Here is a 20,951-nt window from a genome sequence, read left to right as displayed (position 1 = left end):
CATTATAACTGTAACTAGGCTGACAAACTCTCATTGCTGTTCTGCAGTGGTGGGCAGTATACCTTAAATCTGCACCACAGCCTGAACAGGAGAGTTAAAAACAGCACCTAGCACATGGAGTGATCAGCATTTCAATGATTGCCCTTTTATATTGTGCCACCTTCCTGAGGGGAAAGAGTTACACTTCTCTTGGCAAAGACTAAAGAAAATGCAAGAAGCCATAGTTCAGTGAACTGGTGACTTTAAACAGCAGAAGTAGAGAAGCTCTCTGGTACTAAGAGGTCAACAGGGAAAAAAAAGATATTTGAGACAGCCTAATGATAAAGGAGTGAGGTGTTTGCTTCTCCTGCAGTTAGTTAAGAGACCCCTTGAAGATCAGACCTTGCCAGCAAATCGGGGTCAAAGAAAATAACCCTGGAGCAGCTGCACAAGAGGAAATGGGAGTGGTGTGGAAGGGCTGGGGAGGGTGTGTGTGTATTTAAAACAGCAGAACTGGTTGTATTAGCCTCTTGGAGGGCAGCGGAAAACAAGAGAATCAAAGGAGCTTGAAGCATAGATATTTCTTGCAGCAAAGTCTGTCACCCAGGAGTGCTAGAAAAGTGGGGAGAAGGGAAATGTGAGCTTTGTCTGTGGTCTTGAACTGTGAAGACTGTCAGTGGACAAGGTCTTAACAGCTTACTGAGTTCTATGTAGAGTCTGGTGCATGCAATGAGCATGTTGCATGTAATGAGCACTTTTTTCCCCTTCTGGAGAAAAAACATCTAAAGCCCTATGCCTAAAGGTACATGGATATTCTGACGTGAAAAGACGCAGCATTTTCAGTGTTCTGGAAGGTTCTGGCAGCTCTCCCACTGTGCTAGCGCTGGTGGTGGTCAGCAGCTTTAGGAAGTGCTGCAGAAACGAACAATTCTATCGCGTATGTCGTTATTTGAGCTCGGACAGGTGGAGCACTTCCACCTCTGCCCTCATCTGACGCCGAGGACCAGCAGGACCCTCTTGCCTAGGGATCAACAAGCACTGCACCTTGGCATTTCTTGGGGGTAGAGGCCAAGGAGCAAAACCAAAAGTACACCTCGGGACTCCAGGGGGTGTGTGAGGAGGCTGTGAGGGGTGCGCGGTGCCGGTCAGAGCTGGGACACGGCGGGGCCGGCCGCTGCTGCTGGCCGCTGCTGCACAGGCGGCGCTGCGAAGGGCTCTTGCGGGCAGCTGCCAGCCAGGGCCGGCGGCTGAGGCTGCCTGTGCGCTTCCCGGCAGCGGGGCAGTCCCTCGCCGCGACACCCTGTCTGTGTGCCGGCCGCGACGGCAGCCGCCCCTCACCTAGGGTGAATGGCTACGGCACCGCTCGGACCGGGGTCGGTGCAAGAGCTGAGGGCGCCCGCAGCGCCGCAGCCCGTGCCCGCGGGGCAGCGCGGTCCCCTCCCGTGCCGCCGCCGTCACCCGGACCGCTGCGCGCGCGGCCCCTACTGTCCGCGGAGCGGTTTCCGGAGGGGACGGGACGCGGCTGCACCGCCGGGCCGGCCGGAGCGAGATGGCGGTGGCACCGTCCGGCCGGCGCGGTGCCCTGCCAGGGCCCAGCGGTGGTGCCCGCCTCCGGGCCTCAGGCGGCGGCTGGCAGCCCCGGTACGGCGGCACGGGGCGGCAGCTGGCGCAGCGCCGCCCGCGCGGGAAGGCAGGCGGGAGATGCCGAAGCTGCGCGGAGAGGCCTTCTGGAGGGAGACGCTGCGGAGCGCCCACTATGTGGTGGCGCCCATGGTTGACCAGAGTGAGCTGGCCTGGAGGCTGCTGAGCCGCCGCCACGGCGCCCAGCTCTGCTACACGCCCATGCTGCACGCCCAAGTCTTCCTCAGAGACGCCAACTACCGCCGCGAGAACCTGTACGGCGAAGCCTGCCCCGAGGACCGCCCGCTCATCGTGCAGGTGAGTGCCGCGGCCCCCCGGCCAAGCCACCGGCGCTGCCCCCGGCCCGCCCGCGCTGCCCCCGGCCCGCCCGCGCTGCCCCCGGCCCGCCCGCGCTGCTCCCGGCCCGCCCGCGCTCTTCCCGGCGCGGCGACGCCTGCCCAGGCAGCCTCAGCACTGGGAGCGGCGGCAAGGAGCGGGGCACCTCGCCGGGTGCTCTTGGGTAACTTGCCACAAAAGCCAGTCAGCATTGCCCAATGCTCCCTCAACCTCCTCAGCCACCCCTGTGGGAGAACAAATCCAGATGTTCCCCAAACGCATGTGAGGTAAAGCTACTCCGTCTCACCCCGGGTTTGAGTGGCTGTGGTGTAGGGTGACAGAAATCTCATTTTCTTTACCTCGGTGCAGCTCACGATGACTCTGCTTTTATCCCCTGTCTAGCAAAGAGGGTTTGGGTGCCTTAACCACAGGAGCTTTACGCTTCTGACTGGGTTTCAGTCCTCTGCATCTCGTTTTCAGAGAGCTCATCCTACTGAGGAAGGATCACAGGTGTTTGAGTAGTTCTCTGAAACCATAAGGTCAGTGGCTAGCCACAAAAAAAGGATGCAAAGGAGATAGGACACGCTCTTAAGTTATTGTTGCTTCTGCTTGTTGAGTACCATGTGAGTTTCAGGTGCTCCATCCCAAAGGAGGAGAGGATCCTGGAGAGATAAAGAATAATGCAGGGACAGACAGCTGGCACAAACCGAGAAATAGGTTGATTTCCACGTCTTGAATGGATAAGGAGGCTTCACTCCTCAGGTCCTGACCAAGAGGAGAAATAGTAGAGATGTGTGAAAGTATGTCTAGCTTGAAGATGGTAAATGGGAAACAAGTGTTAGTAAGAATAGTGACAGTTAAACCCAGCAAAATTCATTCCCTTGGGATCTACTGTATGCTGAAAGTAAAAAAGGGAAAACTCTTGGGGCTCATGAGGTACAGCAAACACCACTCCTGCATCCAGAGTCCTTGAAGGTGCTTTCAGCTGCTACTGTTCTCTGAACATTGTTGACTATTACCAGAGGATGAGGTGGGTCTTTGGTCTCAGTACAGCTTTGCATAGCCTCACTGTTTTTTGCGATGGGAGGCACAGAAAAATACAGGTGGCAAAATCCTGACTAGTCTTAAAAGATGTATTTTGAGCACAAGCCTTCAGCTTAGCTGTGTGTGCTGGGCCAGCCTACCTGAAGTCTGCCGATTACCGTGGGCTTGCTGTATTCTTGCCCCTGGCCACTGGTGGTGCTGAGGTACAGGACTCAGTCTTTAGATTGACCCAGTACAGCGATTCTTGCTGAGTTGTGCTGTGTTTCTGGGCAGGCTTAGGTTATGGTTACAGACTCTTGGAAGTGGATTAGGCAAGAGGACATCTGAGCCCAGCCTGCAATCTGGGCTCTGTCTACTAGGTAAAAATCCTCACCAGTGTGGTTTTGTTGGAGGCTTTGCCTTGTGTCAGTCATCTCAGAGAAAATAAATGAAAGGGGCCTAGCAGAAAGCTGGGGAAGGACTTTTCAGGCTATCAGGGAGTAACAGGACTAGGGGGAATGGAGCAGAGCTGGAGATGGGTAGGTTTAGGCTGGATATGAGGAGGAAGTTCTTCAGCATGGGAGTGGTGAGAGCCTGGAATGGGTTGCCCAGGGAGGTGGTTGAGACCCCATCCCTGGAGGTGTTTAAGGCCAGGCTGGATGAAGCTCTGGCCAGCCTGATCTAGGGTAGGGTGTCCCTGCCCATGGTAGAGGGGTTGAAACTAGATGATTCTTGTGGTCCCTTCCAACCCTGACTGATTCTATGATTCTGTGAAATGGCTTTTCTGGGTTTAGGTGGTGTCAGTAATAATTTATTTATCATAGAATCAACCAGACTGGAAGAGTCCTCCAAGATCTATGATTCTATGAAATATTCTACAAATGGTTCTTTGCCTCTTGGATGTTCACCTTTCTCGGTTTGTTATTTGAGGGTTGAGGTAGGGGACACAGTCTCAAGTTGTGCCAGGGAAAGTCTAGGCTGGATGTTAGGAGGAAGTTCTTCACACAGAGAGTGATTGGCATTGGAATGGGCTGCCCAGGGAGGTGGTGGAAGCACCGTCCCTGGAGGTGTTCAAGAAAAGACTGGATGGGGCACTTAGTGCCATGGTCTAATTGACTGGCTAGGGCTGGGTGATAGGTTGGGCTGGATGATCGTGGAGGTCTCTTCCAACCTGGTTGATTCTCTGATTCTATGATCTTTAGCTGGTAAGTGTCACATTTTTTGTTTGGTGGGGTTTTTTGGAGAAAGGGTGCTTGCTATCATGACCTGCAGATTAACTGTTTCTGTAGCAAGTAATTGCTTCATAACTGTGTCCTAAGATGTTGTCAGTATTTGAAGAAAGCTATTATCTGATTATTCCATTTTGCTTTATCTTTCTCAGTTCTGTGCCAATGACCCTGAAGTGTTTGTCCAAGCAGCGCTGTTGGCTCAGGATTATTGTGATGCCATAGACCTAAATTTGGGTTGCCCCCAGATGATTGCAAAAAGAGGTACGTGCAGGCCTGATCCCTGGATAGCCAGAGAGCTGGGATGTTCCAGACAGGAACGTTGGCAGAAAAACATCAAGAGGATCAAAGTGGCTAACTTGGTGGAGGGGGGTGGCTGCACCACTGCTGAAGTCAGACTTAGTTACACCCACGTTAACAGATAATGCTTTCTAATAACTAAAGCAAAAAACAGTTACTGATAGTTAATTCCAGCTTCTGCTCTGTGACAGGTCTTGCATCTTGAATATCTGTCAGAAAAAGTATTTTTAACAAGAGCTTTGTTTTCTTTCTGATTTCAGTTGCTCAGACAGCCCAATTTTGCAAACCTGCATTTAAAGTTACTTAGTACTCAGTGTCTTGTTTCTTTGATACTTGCACAGTTTGTTCACTTCAACATAAAAGGGGATAACAGCGGCTGAATCCCTTAATGACGCTGAAAGGAGAGCTTGTTTCAGAACCAGTGTTTGCAGGTTTTGGATTAGTTGGGGTGTCAAAGGAAGGTTTGGTCAGTAACTGCCCATTCCTCTTCTAGAATGTCTTTCAGAGACTAATAGGAAGTGGTCACTGGTGTACAGGGCAAGTAGATCTTTCAGGCTGATCAGTTTTTATCCTGAGAGGAATTGTTAAACACCTGGTATAGACCTCTGAAAGTTGGACTTTGAGCTATCAGTGTCAACACACCAGCCTTAGGGAGCAGTAGTGAAAGTGAGGTGTGGGTATTCATCCTTCGTCCTGTAAATCTAGAGTGGCATTGGGAAGAGAGTGATGCAAATGTTGCAGTCTGGGCAGGGCACAGCACCTCTGCTTCTGCCAGGGACACATACGAGTGTCTGCATCATTGTATGTGGGCATTTATGAGAGCTGCATGCCTCAGTCTCACCCTGCTGTTAAAGTGTCTCATCTGCTGGTTTATTGTAGGTCACTATGGGGCATTTCTGCAAGAGGAGTGGGATCTTCTTCAAAGAATGAGTAAGTCTTTAGAGGGGCCTCACTTTGGAGAGGCTTCACTCTGAGAGAGAATGGGATGAACGCATCATTGTGAGGAGGGTTAGCAGTTCTGGGGGAAGGAGATGCAGCATGTTTCTGTCAGGAGGGTTGTGTTTGTGGGGCTTGGGTTTTTTTCTTCTTTCTCACTGTGTTCCACAGGCATCCTCAGGATGGTGATATCCCACTACAAACTCAGGCTAGGTCTGCTGAAAGATTTCAGTACCTGAGACAGACTTTAAGGTGAAAGTGAGTCAGTTCACTTCCAATCCAGTGGTGGTTTAGTGTTGGAGAAAATTCTTGTTAGCACAGCACACAAGAATTGATAAACATGAGCAACCCGTGCTGGGAACATCCTGGGAGCCCAGGAAATCGAGCTGTAAACAGCTGAGCACCCCACACACAGCTGTAGTGGGCAGAGACTAGGTAACCAAAGGGGCTGGAGTGGGTGGTGATGGAGGCTGACCCTTAGAATGTTGTGATAAGTTAACCTATGCACGCCTTACATGTAACTCTGGACCCTCTGACTGTAACCAACCTTGGTGGAGCACACCTCTTGCTAGAAGTGTATATAAGTCACTGCATCACGGAAATAAAGTGGATTTGACCATCTAACCATACTGGTGAACAAAGAGTCATTTTCCCATAGCACTCCACCAATGTGTCCCAACAGTTTAGTGACTCTCCAACTCTACAAAGAGCAGAACTCCCAGTGCCAGGCTTTTTTATTTTGCTAGGACTTTTGCCTCTGCTTGAAGTGCTTGAAGCTGCAGTTGCTGTTTTTTAATCAAGTCAGAGTGCTTTTTCTGTCCACACCATAGTAAGGCTCTCTTCTGATGCTCACAGAACATTTTCAGACTATTGGTAGCAGTTGTGAACAGTATTATAAATTTGGGTTTTTTAAAGAAATACATTCAAAACGGATTCTAAAAGCAAGGTTTGGGTCATTGTGCAGATCTGAGAATGTGCCTCCACTTAAAACAAGCATCTGAACCATCAAGTTAGAGTTTTCTGTTTGTGTTCTCTGTAGTCCAGGGAATCTCTAGTGATGATTGATGCAAAGACACTGCTGGGAACTGTGAAAGACAGACAGTGTGATGCCCAGCGTGTGATGTGGTGTGGTTGTTAGGGCACTTTCCTTAGGAGTGAAAGATGCAAACCAGAACAGTCTCAAGGTGAGAAGAGAACCCAGGTCATCTAGTTGGAGAACCCAGGCTGTCTAGTAGGAGAATTATCTCAACAGGCTGTTCTATGAAAGGTGGGCAAAGCTTCCTTGTCCTCCTGCTCTCCCAGCCATTAAAATAATGGGGTTCCTGCAACACTTTGCTGGCTCCTTTGAAAGGGCAGTAGGAAGACCTATCATTGGAGCTCCTAGGAACTGCATTAGAAGACAGCAGGTGACTTTCTACATTACACATCAGAGCTCTGGAAGAGAAGAGAATTTCAGGCCTGCCCTTGCTCAGTGTTTTCCTGCTGGCTGTTAGCTCTTGTCTTAGCAGCTTTCTGATTCGGTGCACTGTATGAGGACTACAGGAGTTTATCACATTCTAGATTTCACCCTGACTTGGTAATCTATATTTACAACTTAAATGGGTCCACAGCCCACCTCTGTTGATAAGCCTCTTAGACTTGTCATGGTTATTTGGGTGTAGTTTGGAAAGAAGCAAAGCCTTTCTTCTAGGTGTGCAAGCACCTTCCTAGGTGTTCATGTTGGCAGAGAAGGCGTATAAGAGCCTGTGATGTTAGCAGGCTTGTATCAGCGATTGTGATTCCAGGTTGTGATCAGAGGGAAGATTTGATGCAGTGGAAGTGTTAGGGCTGTTAAATGCTGCCTGTTTTATGTCTTCTTGTTAGAGTGCAGATTTTTTGCTTTGTGTTTACTACTGCTTGATTAATCCATGCAGTTAAGAGTTGCAGGGAACACTGCTGGTTGTTTCAGCTGTGAGAACTACACAGCATTAACTTCTCAGGCTTTTTCTTTTTGTTCACATCCAGTGTCAGCTCTTGAGGAGAGCAGGGACTTTTCACAGCTTTGTGCAGCCCACTTACCTGTCTTTTCAACCTCCCCCAGTTTTGCTGGCTAACGAGAAGCTCTCTGTGCCCATCACCTGCAAAATCCGCGTTTTCCCAGAGATTGCCAAGACGGTGAAGTATGCACAGATGCTGGAGAAAGCTGGCTGCCAGGTGAGAAGGAGCTCCCTCCACTTGGCACTGCACACGTGCCTCTGTGCAAAGCATCTGGTGGTCAGTTCTTGGTGTGCTGTGGAGATGGTTTTCAGGCAGAGGACACGGGATGCAAGGGGTTGTATGTTTGCAGTCATAGGCAGCAGGTCCATAGTATGAGATGGAACATATCGTTGGATCTTAGGAAGAAATTCTGCACTATGAGGGTGGCAAGGCTTTGGAGTGGATTGTCCAGAGAGGTTGTGGATGCCTCCTCCCTGGAGATGTTCAAGGCCAGGTTGGATGGGGTCTTGAGCAACCCGGTCAAGTTGAGAGGTGTCTCTGCCCATGGTAGGGAGGTTGGATTAGATATCTCTAAGGTCTCTTCCAGCCTAGGCCATTCTAGACTGTTCAGTCTGGAGAAGAGAAGGCTCTGAGGTGACCTTATTGTGGCCTTCTAGTATCTGAAGGGGGCCTACAAAAAGGCTGGGGAGGGACGTTTTAGGATATCAGATAGTGACAGGACTGGGGGGAATGGAGCAAAGCTGGAAGTGGGGAGATTCAGACTGAATGTGAGGAGAAAGTTCTTCAGCATGAGAGTGGTGAGAGCCTGGAATGGGTTGCCCAGGGAGGTGGTTGAGGCCCCATCCCTGGAGGTGTTTAAGGCCAGGCTGGATGAGGCTCTGGCCAGCCTGATCTAGGGTAGGGTGTCCCTGCCCATGGCAGGAGCATTTGAAGTGGATAATTCTTGTGGTCCCTTCCAACCCTGACTGATTCTGTGATTCCATGAGCACGATTTTGGTGTCTCTCTTGCAATTGCTGCACAAAGTGACAACCTTCACTCTGCATCAGTCTGACGTTATGCTGCAGGAGGCAGTGTGAATGCTTGAAATCCACGGTGCTGTAGGAAATAGTTATCACAGATGACCACCACTAGTGGAGAAGTGAGCAGCCTTCTAGGCTTTAAGCCCAGTTAAACTGGAAGAGACAGCCTGGAGTTAGCGCCAGTACAAGAGTGCCAGTGGGGAGCCAGCCTGATCCATGTGTTACAGAGTGAATCATAAAGGGGAACCAATGCAACAGGAAATGTGTAGGTTCTCCCAAGATACAATCAATAGCAAGCTGAACGAAGCCCAAGCCCATGCCATGGTAGGTGAGCTGCTGATACCTGCCTGTGATACCAAAATCCCCACACTGTTGAAACAGCAGCAGGGACTTAGAGTGTGGGGCGGGAGGAAGTTTTTGTCAGCGGATTTGTTGCAGTGGTTCACAGAGGTGAAAAGGGACTTTGTGTTGCAGCTGCTGACGGTGCATGGCCGAACTAAAGAGCAGAAAGGACCACTTGCTGGCGTGGCATCTTGGGAGCACATTCAAGCCGTCAGGTGAGGGAGCAGTCCCAGCCCCGCTGGATTTCCGCTTAGCATGCTGTGAGGGTGAATTTTTAAGCATGCACAAAAGTGTGTGACAGCAGTAGAATTTCTGGGTGGACCCCGTGTCTCAGTTCTGTGCATCTGTTTTATTCACTGGCACAGGAAAGCTGTAAAGATTCCTGTGTTTGCAAATGGAAACATCCAGTGCCTCAGGGACGTGGAGGAATGCATCCGTAAGACAGGAGTGCACGGTGTCATGAGTGCAGGTAATGAAAGTGAGCTTACACTCACAACAGATGAGAGCAGAACTGCTTCTTACCCTCAGCAGCTCCAAATACATTTATTAAATGCTTACACCAGCCTGACATGGGGAACAGCTTTGAAAGCTGAGTGGCCACTCTGCCTCCTCTTGCACCAACCATCACCACAAGGCACTTAAGACTTGTAACAATTGTGTTAGGTTAGACTTGCACCATTAAGTGGATAGCTCAAATCTCATTGCTTGACAGAAATAGGTGGGACTTCTCTTTTACTGGGATGTTTTCCTGATATCAGCAGAATGGGCTTGCCATTGGAATGGGCTGCCCTGGAAGGTGGTGGAGTTGCTGTCCCTGGAGGTCTTCAAGAAAAGACAGGATGAGGCACTTGGTGCCATGGTCTAGTTGATTGGATAGGACTGGGGGATAGGTTGGACTGGATGAGCTTGGAAGTCTCTTCCAACCTGGTTGATTCTCTGATTCTATGGTTTTTGAATGGATCTTCATGCAGGAAGTGCATCCACTGGTTAGTATTCCTTCAGGTGGTTCATGTTGGGATGGGACAAGTAAGAAGTGCTATAACTTCCTACAAGAAGGTCCAAGATAGACAGCAGAAGTAGCTTCCCGTCACTGCAGATAAAACATTGTGGGGGGATTGTAGAATCTCAGTTTTAGGAAATACTGTTTAACAAAAGGCTTGAGGAGCTAGTAGGGAAAAGTAGAGTGAGAAGCAGCATCTGTAAGCTTAAGCCAGATGGATGCAGATGCAGATGTAAAGTCCAAGTATGTAACCACAGGGCAAGAAAAGCAGAGGGTTCTCTATTGGCTTTTTGCATTCTGTGTCAAGATGGGTTTCCTTTCTGGGAAATGTACTTTAGACAGGAGCTATTTGGCTCAGTTAAGAAATAGTGAAATATGGCATGCTGAGATAAGGCTGCACTTTGTGGACCCTGGATTCCTCTTTATCAGCATGAGTGATGTGTCTGACTGGCTGGTAGAATCACTCAGTACTGATCAAGCCCCACAGCTTGGATTTTGTTTTCTGTTGCAGTCCTGAAATGAAAGTTTGAGTATTTCTTTTCATTCTCTAGAAGGTAATCTTCATAACCCAGCTTTGTTTGAGGGCCGAAACCCATTGGTGTGGGAAATGGCTGAGGAGTACCTGGAGATAGTGCAGAAGCACCCTTGTCCGCTGTCTTACGTGAGGGCTCATCTCTTCAAGCTCTGGCATCACACGTGAGTATCTCCAGAGAACTTTTGAATGATTTCAGGGCTCATCCTGCTCAGCAAGTGTCTGACTTTTCTGCACAAGGATTTGTCTGGTCAGAACTAGTATGCTGCCAGGTTTTCTTTCCTGGGCTCTTGCTGGAGAGTGTGGGCTGAGGCCTTTATGCTTCACTGCACATCTGGGAAGCAGGGCATGGGGAGTGAACAAGTTACCACGAGATAAGGGAGGGTGTGAGCTCCCAGCACATCATCTGCCATGTGGTAATTGCCCATCTGCACACCTGCACTTGTGGCAAACCCGAGTTAATGCCTGGTCTGCTGTGAAGCAACTGCCCTGCACTTATTGTAGAATAAGAGCATGGCCATGGGTAGCTACTGAGGAGCAGCTGACGTGCTGCAGGTTCACCTCAGCTTATCTCTAAGTACCTTGGTTGTGTGCCAAGTGTTTATTTGGCTGAGAGGAGCAGCTGTGTGTGCTTTCCTCTGGACTTCCAAGGAGATAAGCTTCTATCAAGGCATGTGCAGCAAGGAAAGTCTATAGAAAGCTTTTATAAAGACATTTTTCAGCTCATCTCTTCTTCAGTCTAGCAATAATGCATAAGTATGACTTGATGTTTGGGATTTGCCTCAGGCTTCAAGTTTACCAGCAGCTGCGTGATGAATTAGCAAAAGTGAAGACTCTAGAGGGCATTGTAGATGTCAACAGGGAGCTGAAACTACGATGCCAGGTACCAAGATGGGCCCTAATCTCCCAGAACAACACTGTCTGCACTTGGTGGGAACTTACCATGTATGTCGTGCACTTGGTGTTTGTTGGTCCCTTTTGTGGCTTTCCAACCTTGATATTGGTAGTTTTACTACAGTGGCAGCCCCTCAAGCCTCAGCAGCTTTACACAGGATCAAGTTGCTTTAGGAGGCACAAATCTGCTTCTGTTCATCTTAGTAGGGGGGGTTGCCTGTATTTAACTGTCAGTAACTGTTAGTTTAAATTCCAATTTGTGGTTTCCTGGAGCTTGAAGTGTTATTTGGAGCATTTCCTGAGAACTCCAGGGACACTGACTGGAACTCTGTGCTGCAGGAAGAAATAGCAAATCAGAAAGAAGGAGAAAAGCCAAAAGAAGGGTTGCCTTTTTTCCACTGGATCTGTCAGCCATATGTCAGGCCAGGGTGAGTGATCTCTTCTAATGTGGACAATTCTCCTATGTCTTTCCCAACCATGCTCAGTACAGAGCCACCCAGTTCTGGTCTAGGAACTTACATACATTAGAAGATAAGGGAAGACTTTGGATTATTTTTATTCTGTTGTCTTCTTCCTTCCTCCTCCCCTCCACCCCCCAGGTCATTGCTTTGTTTCTGGGGATGTTGCTTTATGGTGTGCATCGCCTCCTTTAGATGCTCCTCAGATTTCTCTCTCTCTCTCTCAAGTAAACCCAAATAATTCCACTGCAGCTCAGAAAGAGAATTTGATGTGCAACAAACATGCTGTCTGAAAGTCTTTTATTGTTATAAGCACACTGATGTTGCTTGTAACTGCCAGTGCAGCAAAGGTGCAACTCAGTTGTGTCTGATAAAGGATCCTTTGTGCTGTATGGACAGGCTTTGCAGGTACCTTACTCCTTTTCTGTTGTGAAAATTGAGCTGAAGAGGAGAACAGCATGTCAGGTGTAATACTTAACTAAACACTTCAGTAAAACCTGGGAACAACAGGTACCTGACTAATTCAGCTGATTTACCAACCAATAAATCTGACAGTGTCTGTTATTAGCAGGTAGTTATCCAAAAAGTTAGACTTTTCTAGCCCACTTCCAAGGGCAGTGACACTTCCCTGTAACTTAGCCATGACAGAAAGGTTTCCAGTTTGCCCAGACCTCTGTAAAGCAGACCAGTGTTGAGGGAACACCTATTTGTACCCTTCAGCCAGCTTAGGGTGACTGCTATTCATTGTTCCAGGCCAAAAGAGAGATGCAAGGAGAATGGAAGCAGTGAGTCTGACAAATGTGTGCGAGGGAAGCGTGCTTTGGAAGAGGAGGAAGATGGAAATTCTGAGCTTCTGTCAAAGAATAAACAAAAAAAGAAGTTAAGAAACCCAAATAAAAGCTTTGATCCATCTTTAAAACGTAAGTTCCATTTATTGGCATAAATGCATGGAGTTACTAATACCACATTTGTCATTGCCACCAATTAGTTTCCTTTTTGAGATCAAAATGCACTACCAACAAAATTCCAGCTGTCGCTAACTGAACTTTTGTATGCATTTCAGGCAGACCTCCTTCTCTTCTTTCACACTTGACTTGAAAAGTCAAATTTTCAGTGTTTAGATTTAATTGGAGGCACTTAAAAAGTCAGAGTACCTTTACCTCTGCACTGCTCTTGGAGGTGCTCTAGTTCAAAAAGACTGTCTGGCTAGAAGAGTGCCAAGCTTTGTCTGATCCTCATTTAAAATTACTTCTCCCACATAAAAAAATCCTATTGCTGAAATCAGCTCTCTCTCTCTTTCTCTCTTTTCCAGCCAAATATGCAAAATGTGACCAGTGTGGAAACCCAAAGGTAAGTCAGTGCCAGTGTCCATTAACCCATTTCCATGAGGTGGAAATTAGACCACGTTCAGCTGGCACAGCTTGGTGCAGCAGCTATGCTTGTCTGAAGCTGTGCTAGGTCCCAATTTTGTTTTGCTTACACCACTGTAGTGCTGCAGGCAGCCTGAAATCTTGTGCCTGGGCCTGTGTTTTTCTTTGTTTCTTTCCTAAGTCAGATGTTTCTAAGCTCTGGCATAAGAGACTGAAGGGATGAGGGGAAAACAACAGAAATCAAGCAAGGACTTCCTAAACATGAAGTATTTTTTTTTTATTGGGGTGGAGGGAGACACACCAAACAACCCCTACTTCCCTCAACAGTCACTAAGCATGGGTGAGCCAGAGCACCAGAGAAGCCCCTCAGCATAGCCAGGCTGTCAGCTATCCAGGAGTCAGCTGCTGCTGTCCCTCAGGGTCATACATGATGTTTTAATATATACTCAGGTACATTTTAAGCTGCATGTAGGGTAGTAAGTGCTGTGGCACAGATGGAAGCAAGCATGTCAGGCACTGTATTCTAGAGAGTACCTTGGCAGAGGACTACAGCAAGCTCAGCTGCAACAATCACCATCATGCCTGTTGCAGAGTGCTCTAGGCACTCATGTGCTTCTGCTGCTCAAGATGCCCAGCAGACCACAGATGCTGCAGAAGGATTTACTCCTCTGTACAAACAGCTGAGAGCTGAGGCTCCCTCTCCCCAGTGTGACATCAGCCCTGCCATCTTCACTAGCCTGAGGTGTGCCTATCTAACATTGGAGTTCGTGGTGTTTTTCCCAGAGGAGGTCTGAATGTGCAGAGCTGTTCTGCTGTTGCTTATTACAGTAACAGTTTCATTTTCACTGATACGAGCTTCTTCCCACCTCCATCCCACCCCAGGGCAATAAATGTGTGTTTAACATGTGCCGAGGCTGCTGCAAGAAAAGAGCATTCAGAGAGACTGCGGACTGCCCAGGTGAGTGTGGCTGTCCCTGTGGGGCACTGAGCAGGTGGCTCATCTTCCATCTATATTTGTTACTTAATGGTTTATGAGGTGTGGGTTAAAATCTACATACAAACCTAGCTGCAATTTTATCAGCAGTTTAAAAGCCTTTTCGTTCTGTGATGCAGAATTCCCTGCTGGGGAGGACTCCTCCTCTGGAACGCTAAGGAATGAGCTCTTCTCTTTTACCAATGCTTTCAGGGTTGTTTCTGTTATATTTTTTCCCTCTCAATCCTTGTTTCTTCAGGTCATGGATTACTTTTTAAGACCAAATATGAAAAATCCCTTTCATGGCAGAGTAGTCAAAGAGTAATTCAGAACCCAGAGGTCAGTCGGAGAGGAGATGTAGCTGCGGGGGAGGCTGCTGTGCTGCAGGAGGCTGGTGACAGTACTGTGTGAAGCTTTGGAACTGAAGGTAAAGAGCTCCTGCCAGGCCTCTGCTTCCCTGGGCCAAAGAACACATCGTCTCCAGCTCCCCATCAGCTGTGTGAACTCGTTCCACAGGTTTAGTTTAAGTTCTGGGAAATTTTTATTTAAGTAAAAGCAAGCTGCTTACTCAGGGACTTGTCCTGCATTTGAAATAAAAAAAGGATGCAATTCAATTTCTCATGCTGTGTTTTGAAGACTGAAAATGCTGCTTTGTTGGTTTTTTTTTTGTTGGGGGCAACCACTCAAGTGCCATCAGGCTCTGCCTCTTCTGTGTTCATTGACTGTTTGTGTCCTGGTTTCAATAGCTGGGTATTAAATGTATTGGGGCAGCTTCTGGTGTGCCAAGACCAGCAACGTGGATGACTTATGCACGAACAGAATGTGTCACACCTGCCTGAGTTGCCACAGGTTGCAGTTGCAGTGCAAAAAGGAGTCCAGCAGTGCTTTCAACATGTGAATGTAAAACTGTTAAGATGTTGCTATTACCACGTTGTGTATTAACAGTAGTTTTATACACTATGATAAAGCTTCATGAGCTGCCATGAGCCAAAGGTTGGGGGAAAATTAAATCTCTATTTTAATAGACAGGAGTGTCTGAAATTATGTGCTAAGGTAGAACCAAGTCCCTGAACCCTTCCCTGCCCACAATCTCATACTTAATTACATGATCATTGTTTCTCCTTCCCCTCTCTTAAAGCCTGGGAGAAGTGTGTCCAAACCAGATGCAGGTTTGCACATCCATGACCCCTGCCTGACTTTACCTCTTCCCCGTGGGCTTTGTGTGTCTCCTAGGCCTTTGGTCAGTGCAGCTTTGCAATGGTCAATATACTGTAAAGAATGTCAGCAGTCAAAGAACCCATCCAGCAATGGTGCACAGCTGCTTAGCAGGCTGAGGAACTGGAAGCCAAGCCAGCCCCTTTGAAGCTGGGAAAACCAAATCAAGCTTAGCTCAGCTGTGGCCTGTATTCTAAATGCAGTTTACTTACTGTATGCTTGGTGACCCTGCTCCAGCATGGCCATGTCCTGCAGCCTGAGCAGCTTTCCTGCAGAGCTGCTGGCACCTTCTTAGTGCACTGGAACCAGCAGGCCCTTAAGTGCTTGTCACAGAGCCTGCTAAAGGAACCAAAGCAACGCTCTGTTGTGCAGCATTACACATGCAGTCTGGCCATGCTTGGGCTGGCATAGCTGACCTGTGAGCAAACCCTTTACAGCACTAGAGCCTTTAACTGGAAGGTTAGCAGGGGTTAAACTGCTGCATGCCCAACGAAGTGGAGACAAGAGGGGGAAACATAAAAAAAAAAAGGCCAGAGAGGGAGGGGGTAGGAGAAAGAAGGAAACAGTGCCAGGTCGGGGGGAGGACAACAGAGTTGTGTGTCTGGCCCAAGTCCTGAGCAACCATTCCTGCCCATCTAAACCAGCCTGATTGCAACTGAGCAGGTCTAGGTCTCACCACTACACTATCCAAGGCTCTGCTTCTAGCCTGTCAGACCAGAACGTCCAGAGACTTGGCATACACTCACAAGCATGTCCTGTTGCTAGACCACATGTGTCCAGTTGGAGCCTTTAAATTTGCCTCCATGGATGCAAGGCTTATTCATAACTGGTCCTCCTTTTGTCTGACAGAAAATGGTCAGGAAACCCAGCACCCAGAATCCTAGGTCTGCATAAAGCACTGGCAAAGTATGTCCTCAGTGCCTTCTTGCCTTGGAAAAGAATATTACTGACCAGTAATAAACCAAAAGTGCCTGCAAGGGTCTGAAAATAAACACATCTCCCTGCATGTCTGACAAGAGGGAAGATCCTTCCCTGCCCCACCCCAATTACAGGGCTCATGACTTGTTTTTTAATGCCAAACACAGCATTTCCAGGAACCAGGAGATAAGAGCACACCCTAAGTATTTTATAAACCCCTTTTAATGCTTTGACTTCTCAACAACCTCATTCTGTACAAGTGTGTTCATGTCTCTGCACACACATCCCCTCTGGCCCTGCTGAGCTCAGCCCTGCAATTGAAGCTGTATTACAGTTTACAGGCATGAGTTCATACAAGGACTGGAACTGTGGGCTGAAAAGATCCCTACCTAGTAGCTGTGGGTTTGTTCATTTCATGGAGAAAGGTTCTCATTCAAAGCACTCCTAACAAGGGAGCCCAGCAGCAAGATTAACAGCTCACTAAGCACAGCACCAGTGGGAAGCAGAGCTCTCGGTCTCCCTGTATGTCACCCACCTTTGTGCTTGCTTTCTTCTGGTCTGGGTTCTCCTTTTCTACAGTTTCCTCAGCCACCTTCCCTGTCACATGATCCTGACCATCAATCTCTTCTGTCTACGCCAGCTGCCTGTTCCCATTCATTCACACCACAAGAGGTAAGGCCTTACAGTCGTTTGGCAGGCTGGACTTAAATGCTGCCTGGCATTTAGCTGTGGCATTCTCTAGATGACAGTAAGAGTAGTTCAAACTCTCCTGCCCAGTCTGCCCATTTAATTACTTTGCTACTTGAACAAAATAACTTCCAAGATACTCTGGGGATAACATCTCCCACCCTAACCAGCCTGTTAACCAAGACCTTCTGCAACTTTCATCACTTCTGAGTACCCTTGTACTCAAATCAGGTTTAGACACTAAGCTGGTACATGTTATTCTAGCTTGCCTCGTGAATTGGAACTAGCCCAGCAAGTGAGGGGGAGGGACAGGGTGTGGCATTTGCCCAATAGGCCAGTGATTAGTGTGGGAGAACCAAGTCCAAAAAAGCTTCTCTGCCTTGTTTAAAGATGGCAACTGAAACCACATTTCCTACCTCCCATGGAAAGAGTCCACTTCTTCCCTCGTGCAGACACACACTTTAAAGTATTCTGAGTTCCATGGCCTGTTCCAGAAGCCTCTCTTCTAATAGAAAGCTAAATGTCCATCATGGTGGAGTTTCAAGCTGCTTACCTGCCACTTCCCATTCAGCCAGTTTCCCAAGACCATCACTCAATTCTCCTCTCTCTACGCCAGAGAAAATATATCAGTCACCAGCACGACAAACAACCCCTGTTACAGCACAGGAGTGGGCTGGGGCTATGTGATGGATTCAGGTTATGTTCCTAACCACACAGTGGGATTTTAGAAGCCATTTCTCACGAGTCTCATCACACAATCACCAGTGTCAAGAAAGGATCAAGCCAGCTTTAGGCTGCTCAAGTCAGGAACACTTTATACTTGAGAATCCCAATTGGCCACATTTCTAGACAGAACTGATATTTAAGGCATACTCATCCCACCCCCTCTTCCAAGGCATTTCTTAATAGGCAGTGCAGACAGATGCAGGCTTGGTTCATTAGTTCCTGCTCCATGACACAGGTCAGAACACTGCTCAGTTAGGCACTGCAAGACAGAGCTCCCTTTGTGCATGGAACTACAAGTCACCATGCTAATGACAAAGAGGTTGCAACCCAAACTTTGATCAGGCACTCTAGAAGATGATAGCCTTGCAATTAACAAGAAGAGATGACCAGTGCATTCATTTCTTAATACACAGTGCTTGTGAGCTCAGAGGCACTATTACAACAGGAGCAAAGCCAAGCCACTTACCATTCATGCTGGGCACACCTGCACCTACGCTAACTAGGGATTACTTTAAGGCAAAGCAATATACTAATTATCCTCTTTAATCAAACAATTGCAGCCTGCCAACTCAGCAAAGTAATGTTTTGTTTCTGCTTCACATAACCCTCAAGAAAACACAGACTATTTAACGGGAGCAGAGGGAGGAAAAGGCAGTGCTTTGCCTGCAGAGGGAGGGTGAAAGCAATCCTCTGCCTTTGGGTTTCAGGGAAATTGGATTCTTGTATCTAAATCCATTCTCAGAGGCACGTAGGAAGAAGGTGGAGTAGTCCACTTGACAAAGGAGAAAGGCAGCTGCCTTAGTCTGGCAAACAGCTCATGGGATAGCAGAGAACTAAACATGAGTACATCCAAACAAAGTCTGAAAGCCCTGGATCTCACCATGCATTGGCAGGGTACAAATGTTATCTACCCAGACTTCACCATTACATAAACTGCAGGCACACAGAGTGTCACAGTCAGACCTGCAGGAGCATTAGAGAACTGGAACTGCAATATCTGGGTATCAGGGACAAGATCACCTGGCCTGAACTGTCATGCAAGACAGATTTTCAGGTCTTGCCACCTGCATTCCTGTTTGAATCAGACCATCTCTTGCTAATGCAGCTGTCCTTCATTCAGCCTAAGTCTGAATCATTTCTTTGCTGTCAAGAAACTCTCTTACTTGCATTAAGAATTTACCAAACTTCTAACTACTGAATCTCACACATTTCTCTTAGAGCTTAACCCACCCTATTGGCCAGTTTCAGTTCCCTACCCAATTAATTTACCTCAGTCAAGATATCCTATGAGATAATCTAGAGCTGGGTTGCTCTATCAGACCCTGTGAAACACTGAATGGAATTCACAGATCTATAGGAAAAGCCAAAATAAGATCAGTTGAAGTACAAAGCTCATTTGCAAAGCAGAGTAATTTAGCCCCTATTCCTTCAACAGCATCAAAGATAAAGCAGAAGTCAATTCCATGCCAGTTTGGTGCCCTTCACCCCCCTGCAAATTCACAGCTGATGGACTACTGAAAAAATGACATGTTTGACTCATGCTAGACTCATCTCTCACAAGGGGGTAGCACAAGTAAATACTAAGAGCACTGCCCTGTGGAGCACACTGCTCCCCCATTGTCATCTGCTGCATATGAAGAGCAATGAAGGAGGTGGCATAAGAACCTTGAACAGCCAAGCTGGCTGAGACTTTACTCTTCATTAAAGAGAGGGAAAAAATGAATAAAAATAATCAGTGCTTGACCAGTGCTTTCCACTCATGCACTGATGTGTCCTTGTCAGGAGCACTGTTGTTGCTATTAAAGTTTCTCCACCTGATTTTTTCTGAAGGCAAGTATATGACACTCCACAAGTCAGAGGTAAGACTCATTCAGTGGCAGCTTTGGGAGCTGTTCAGAGGATGGAACAATGCTGAAATTACAGCCAAGTTAGGAAGCAATGCTGAGATCATTATGGCAGAGTCCCAGAAACCAGTGTACAGATCCCACAAATGGCATGGGGCAGACTCTGCCACTTTCTCCTTCACCCAGGGAACTCTCTCAGACGATAGCAGTTTACACAGGTTGCTGCACCCAGCCACGGTCCAAGCAGTAAAATCATCATACAGACCTCCCCCTACAAATCTTGGCAACACAGACCACTACACTGAACAAGTTCTGGCCAGATAATTACCAATCACCCACAACTACTCCAACACAAATCTCCTAGTGGCAGCTCCTACATTAGCACTAAAACCAGCTGTGCTAATCAGAACTGCCTTCAGCAAAAGTAACATGTTCTTTGCAACTGTTTCTCCTTTATTCCTAGATAGGTCAACTAAAGAAAGCAGAATTCACACTGTATGAGGACATCATCAGTTGTGGCCTACCACCAGCACCCCCTTCCTCAGAAACAAAAAGGTGCTACAAAGTTACTCTGAATGCATCCCAGACGCATCCTACAGAAGTTCATCCACTCAGTTACCTTGGTGGTCACAAGGAATCACTGCAAATTCATTCTGAGTCACTATTTTCCCATGTATTACTTGGGAATCACTTAGGTAAGTGAGCTTTCACTGGGGGAAACAGCTTCTGAATGCAAGTTAGGCAGAACTACATCTGTGCTGTATTTCCTGATGTCTAGACTGGCAGGTAGTTAGGACTGAAGCAGGAGTTGAACACTGCCTACAAGAAACATGCCTGGCCAGCCCTGACTCACATCTACAAAGTCCTAAAGCAACAGCAGCTTTTGTCCCAGGCTGAAGGAGAGTCACACATGCATAATTCTGTACAAAAGCACAGACTGTGCTTGAGCTGTGCTAAAGGACACAGCAACAAAAGAGAAGTGCTCCAGCAGTCCAGAACAGGTTCTGAGTATTTCTGTCTGGAGACAAGAAACTGCTCACCCCTGCCCAGCTATGGAACTGCCCCAGGCTACAGAAGAGCTGGAAACTGCTGTTGCCACCTGGTGGGCTCCGTGCCGACTGCTAAAGGATAAGAGCTTGCAGCCACTTCTGAGAGCCGGCAAATGCTGCGTCTAGAAGCCAGCATCTGAAAACATCCATCTACAACTGAGGATGCCTCCAGCAGAAAGCTTTCAGGGAGGCACAGAAGGAACATAATAAAAAGGAGAGAGTGGAAGCTGCGTGCAAGCAGAGGTAGCCAACTGACACAGTGAACTCCCTTGGGTTGCCAAACCACCTTGTCAGGAGCAGAGCATAAGATCTCCTCCAACATGGCAGCACTGGCCCATATTAGGAGGAAAGTAAGAACATGTAAGCAGCATTACAGCACTGAATGGCTTTTCTTCAGCATGAGCAGAAGCATTAAAGTGACTTTCCCAGCACTTCTCCAAGGGTGTGCAGCAATTTACCTGAGGACTCAACTTGCCTTTCTGACTGAACAGGCCAAGAGTGATGCCTGACTCTCTAACAATAACTA

At 47.8% G+C, this 20,951-nt stretch overlaps 1 protein-coding gene across 2 annotated transcripts; it reads left to right on the top strand.

Annotated features, from left to right (window-relative positions):
• The first annotated feature begins 1,542 nt into the window (after positions 1–1,542).
• DUS1L (dihydrouridine synthase 1 like) lies at positions 1,543–14,600 on the top strand. 2 transcript variants are annotated; one of them, XM_064150844.1, is made up of 13 exons: positions 1,543–1,917; positions 4,340–4,448; positions 5,364–5,414; positions 7,501–7,613; positions 8,892–8,974; positions 9,125–9,228; positions 10,311–10,455; positions 11,078–11,174; positions 11,459–11,613; positions 12,397–12,563; positions 12,956–12,993; positions 13,896–13,971; positions 14,246–14,600. In XM_064150844.1, exons 1-13 carry the CDS (start codon positions 1,681–1,683, stop codon positions 14,395–14,397), a joined length of 1,527 nt encoding a protein of 508 aa, XP_064006914.1. In that variant the 5' UTR covers positions 1,543–1,680; the 3' UTR covers positions 14,398–14,600. The 2 variants fall into 2 exon arrangements, with proteins under 2 accessions (XP_064006914.1, XP_064006915.1); XM_064150845.1 differs by having other exon boundaries at positions 1,544–1,917; positions 11,525–11,613.
• Positions 14,601–20,951: the final 6,351 nt, after the last annotated feature.

The sequence above is a fragment of the Pogoniulus pusillus genome, chromosome 11 (assembly GCF_015220805.1).
Source record: "Pogoniulus pusillus isolate bPogPus1 chromosome 11, bPogPus1.pri, whole genome shotgun sequence".
Lineage (NCBI taxonomy): Eukaryota > Metazoa > Chordata > Aves > Piciformes > Lybiidae > Pogoniulus > Pogoniulus pusillus.
Note: the sequence above shows the minus strand (reverse complement) of the source record. Positions and strands in the feature narration are given on the sequence as shown.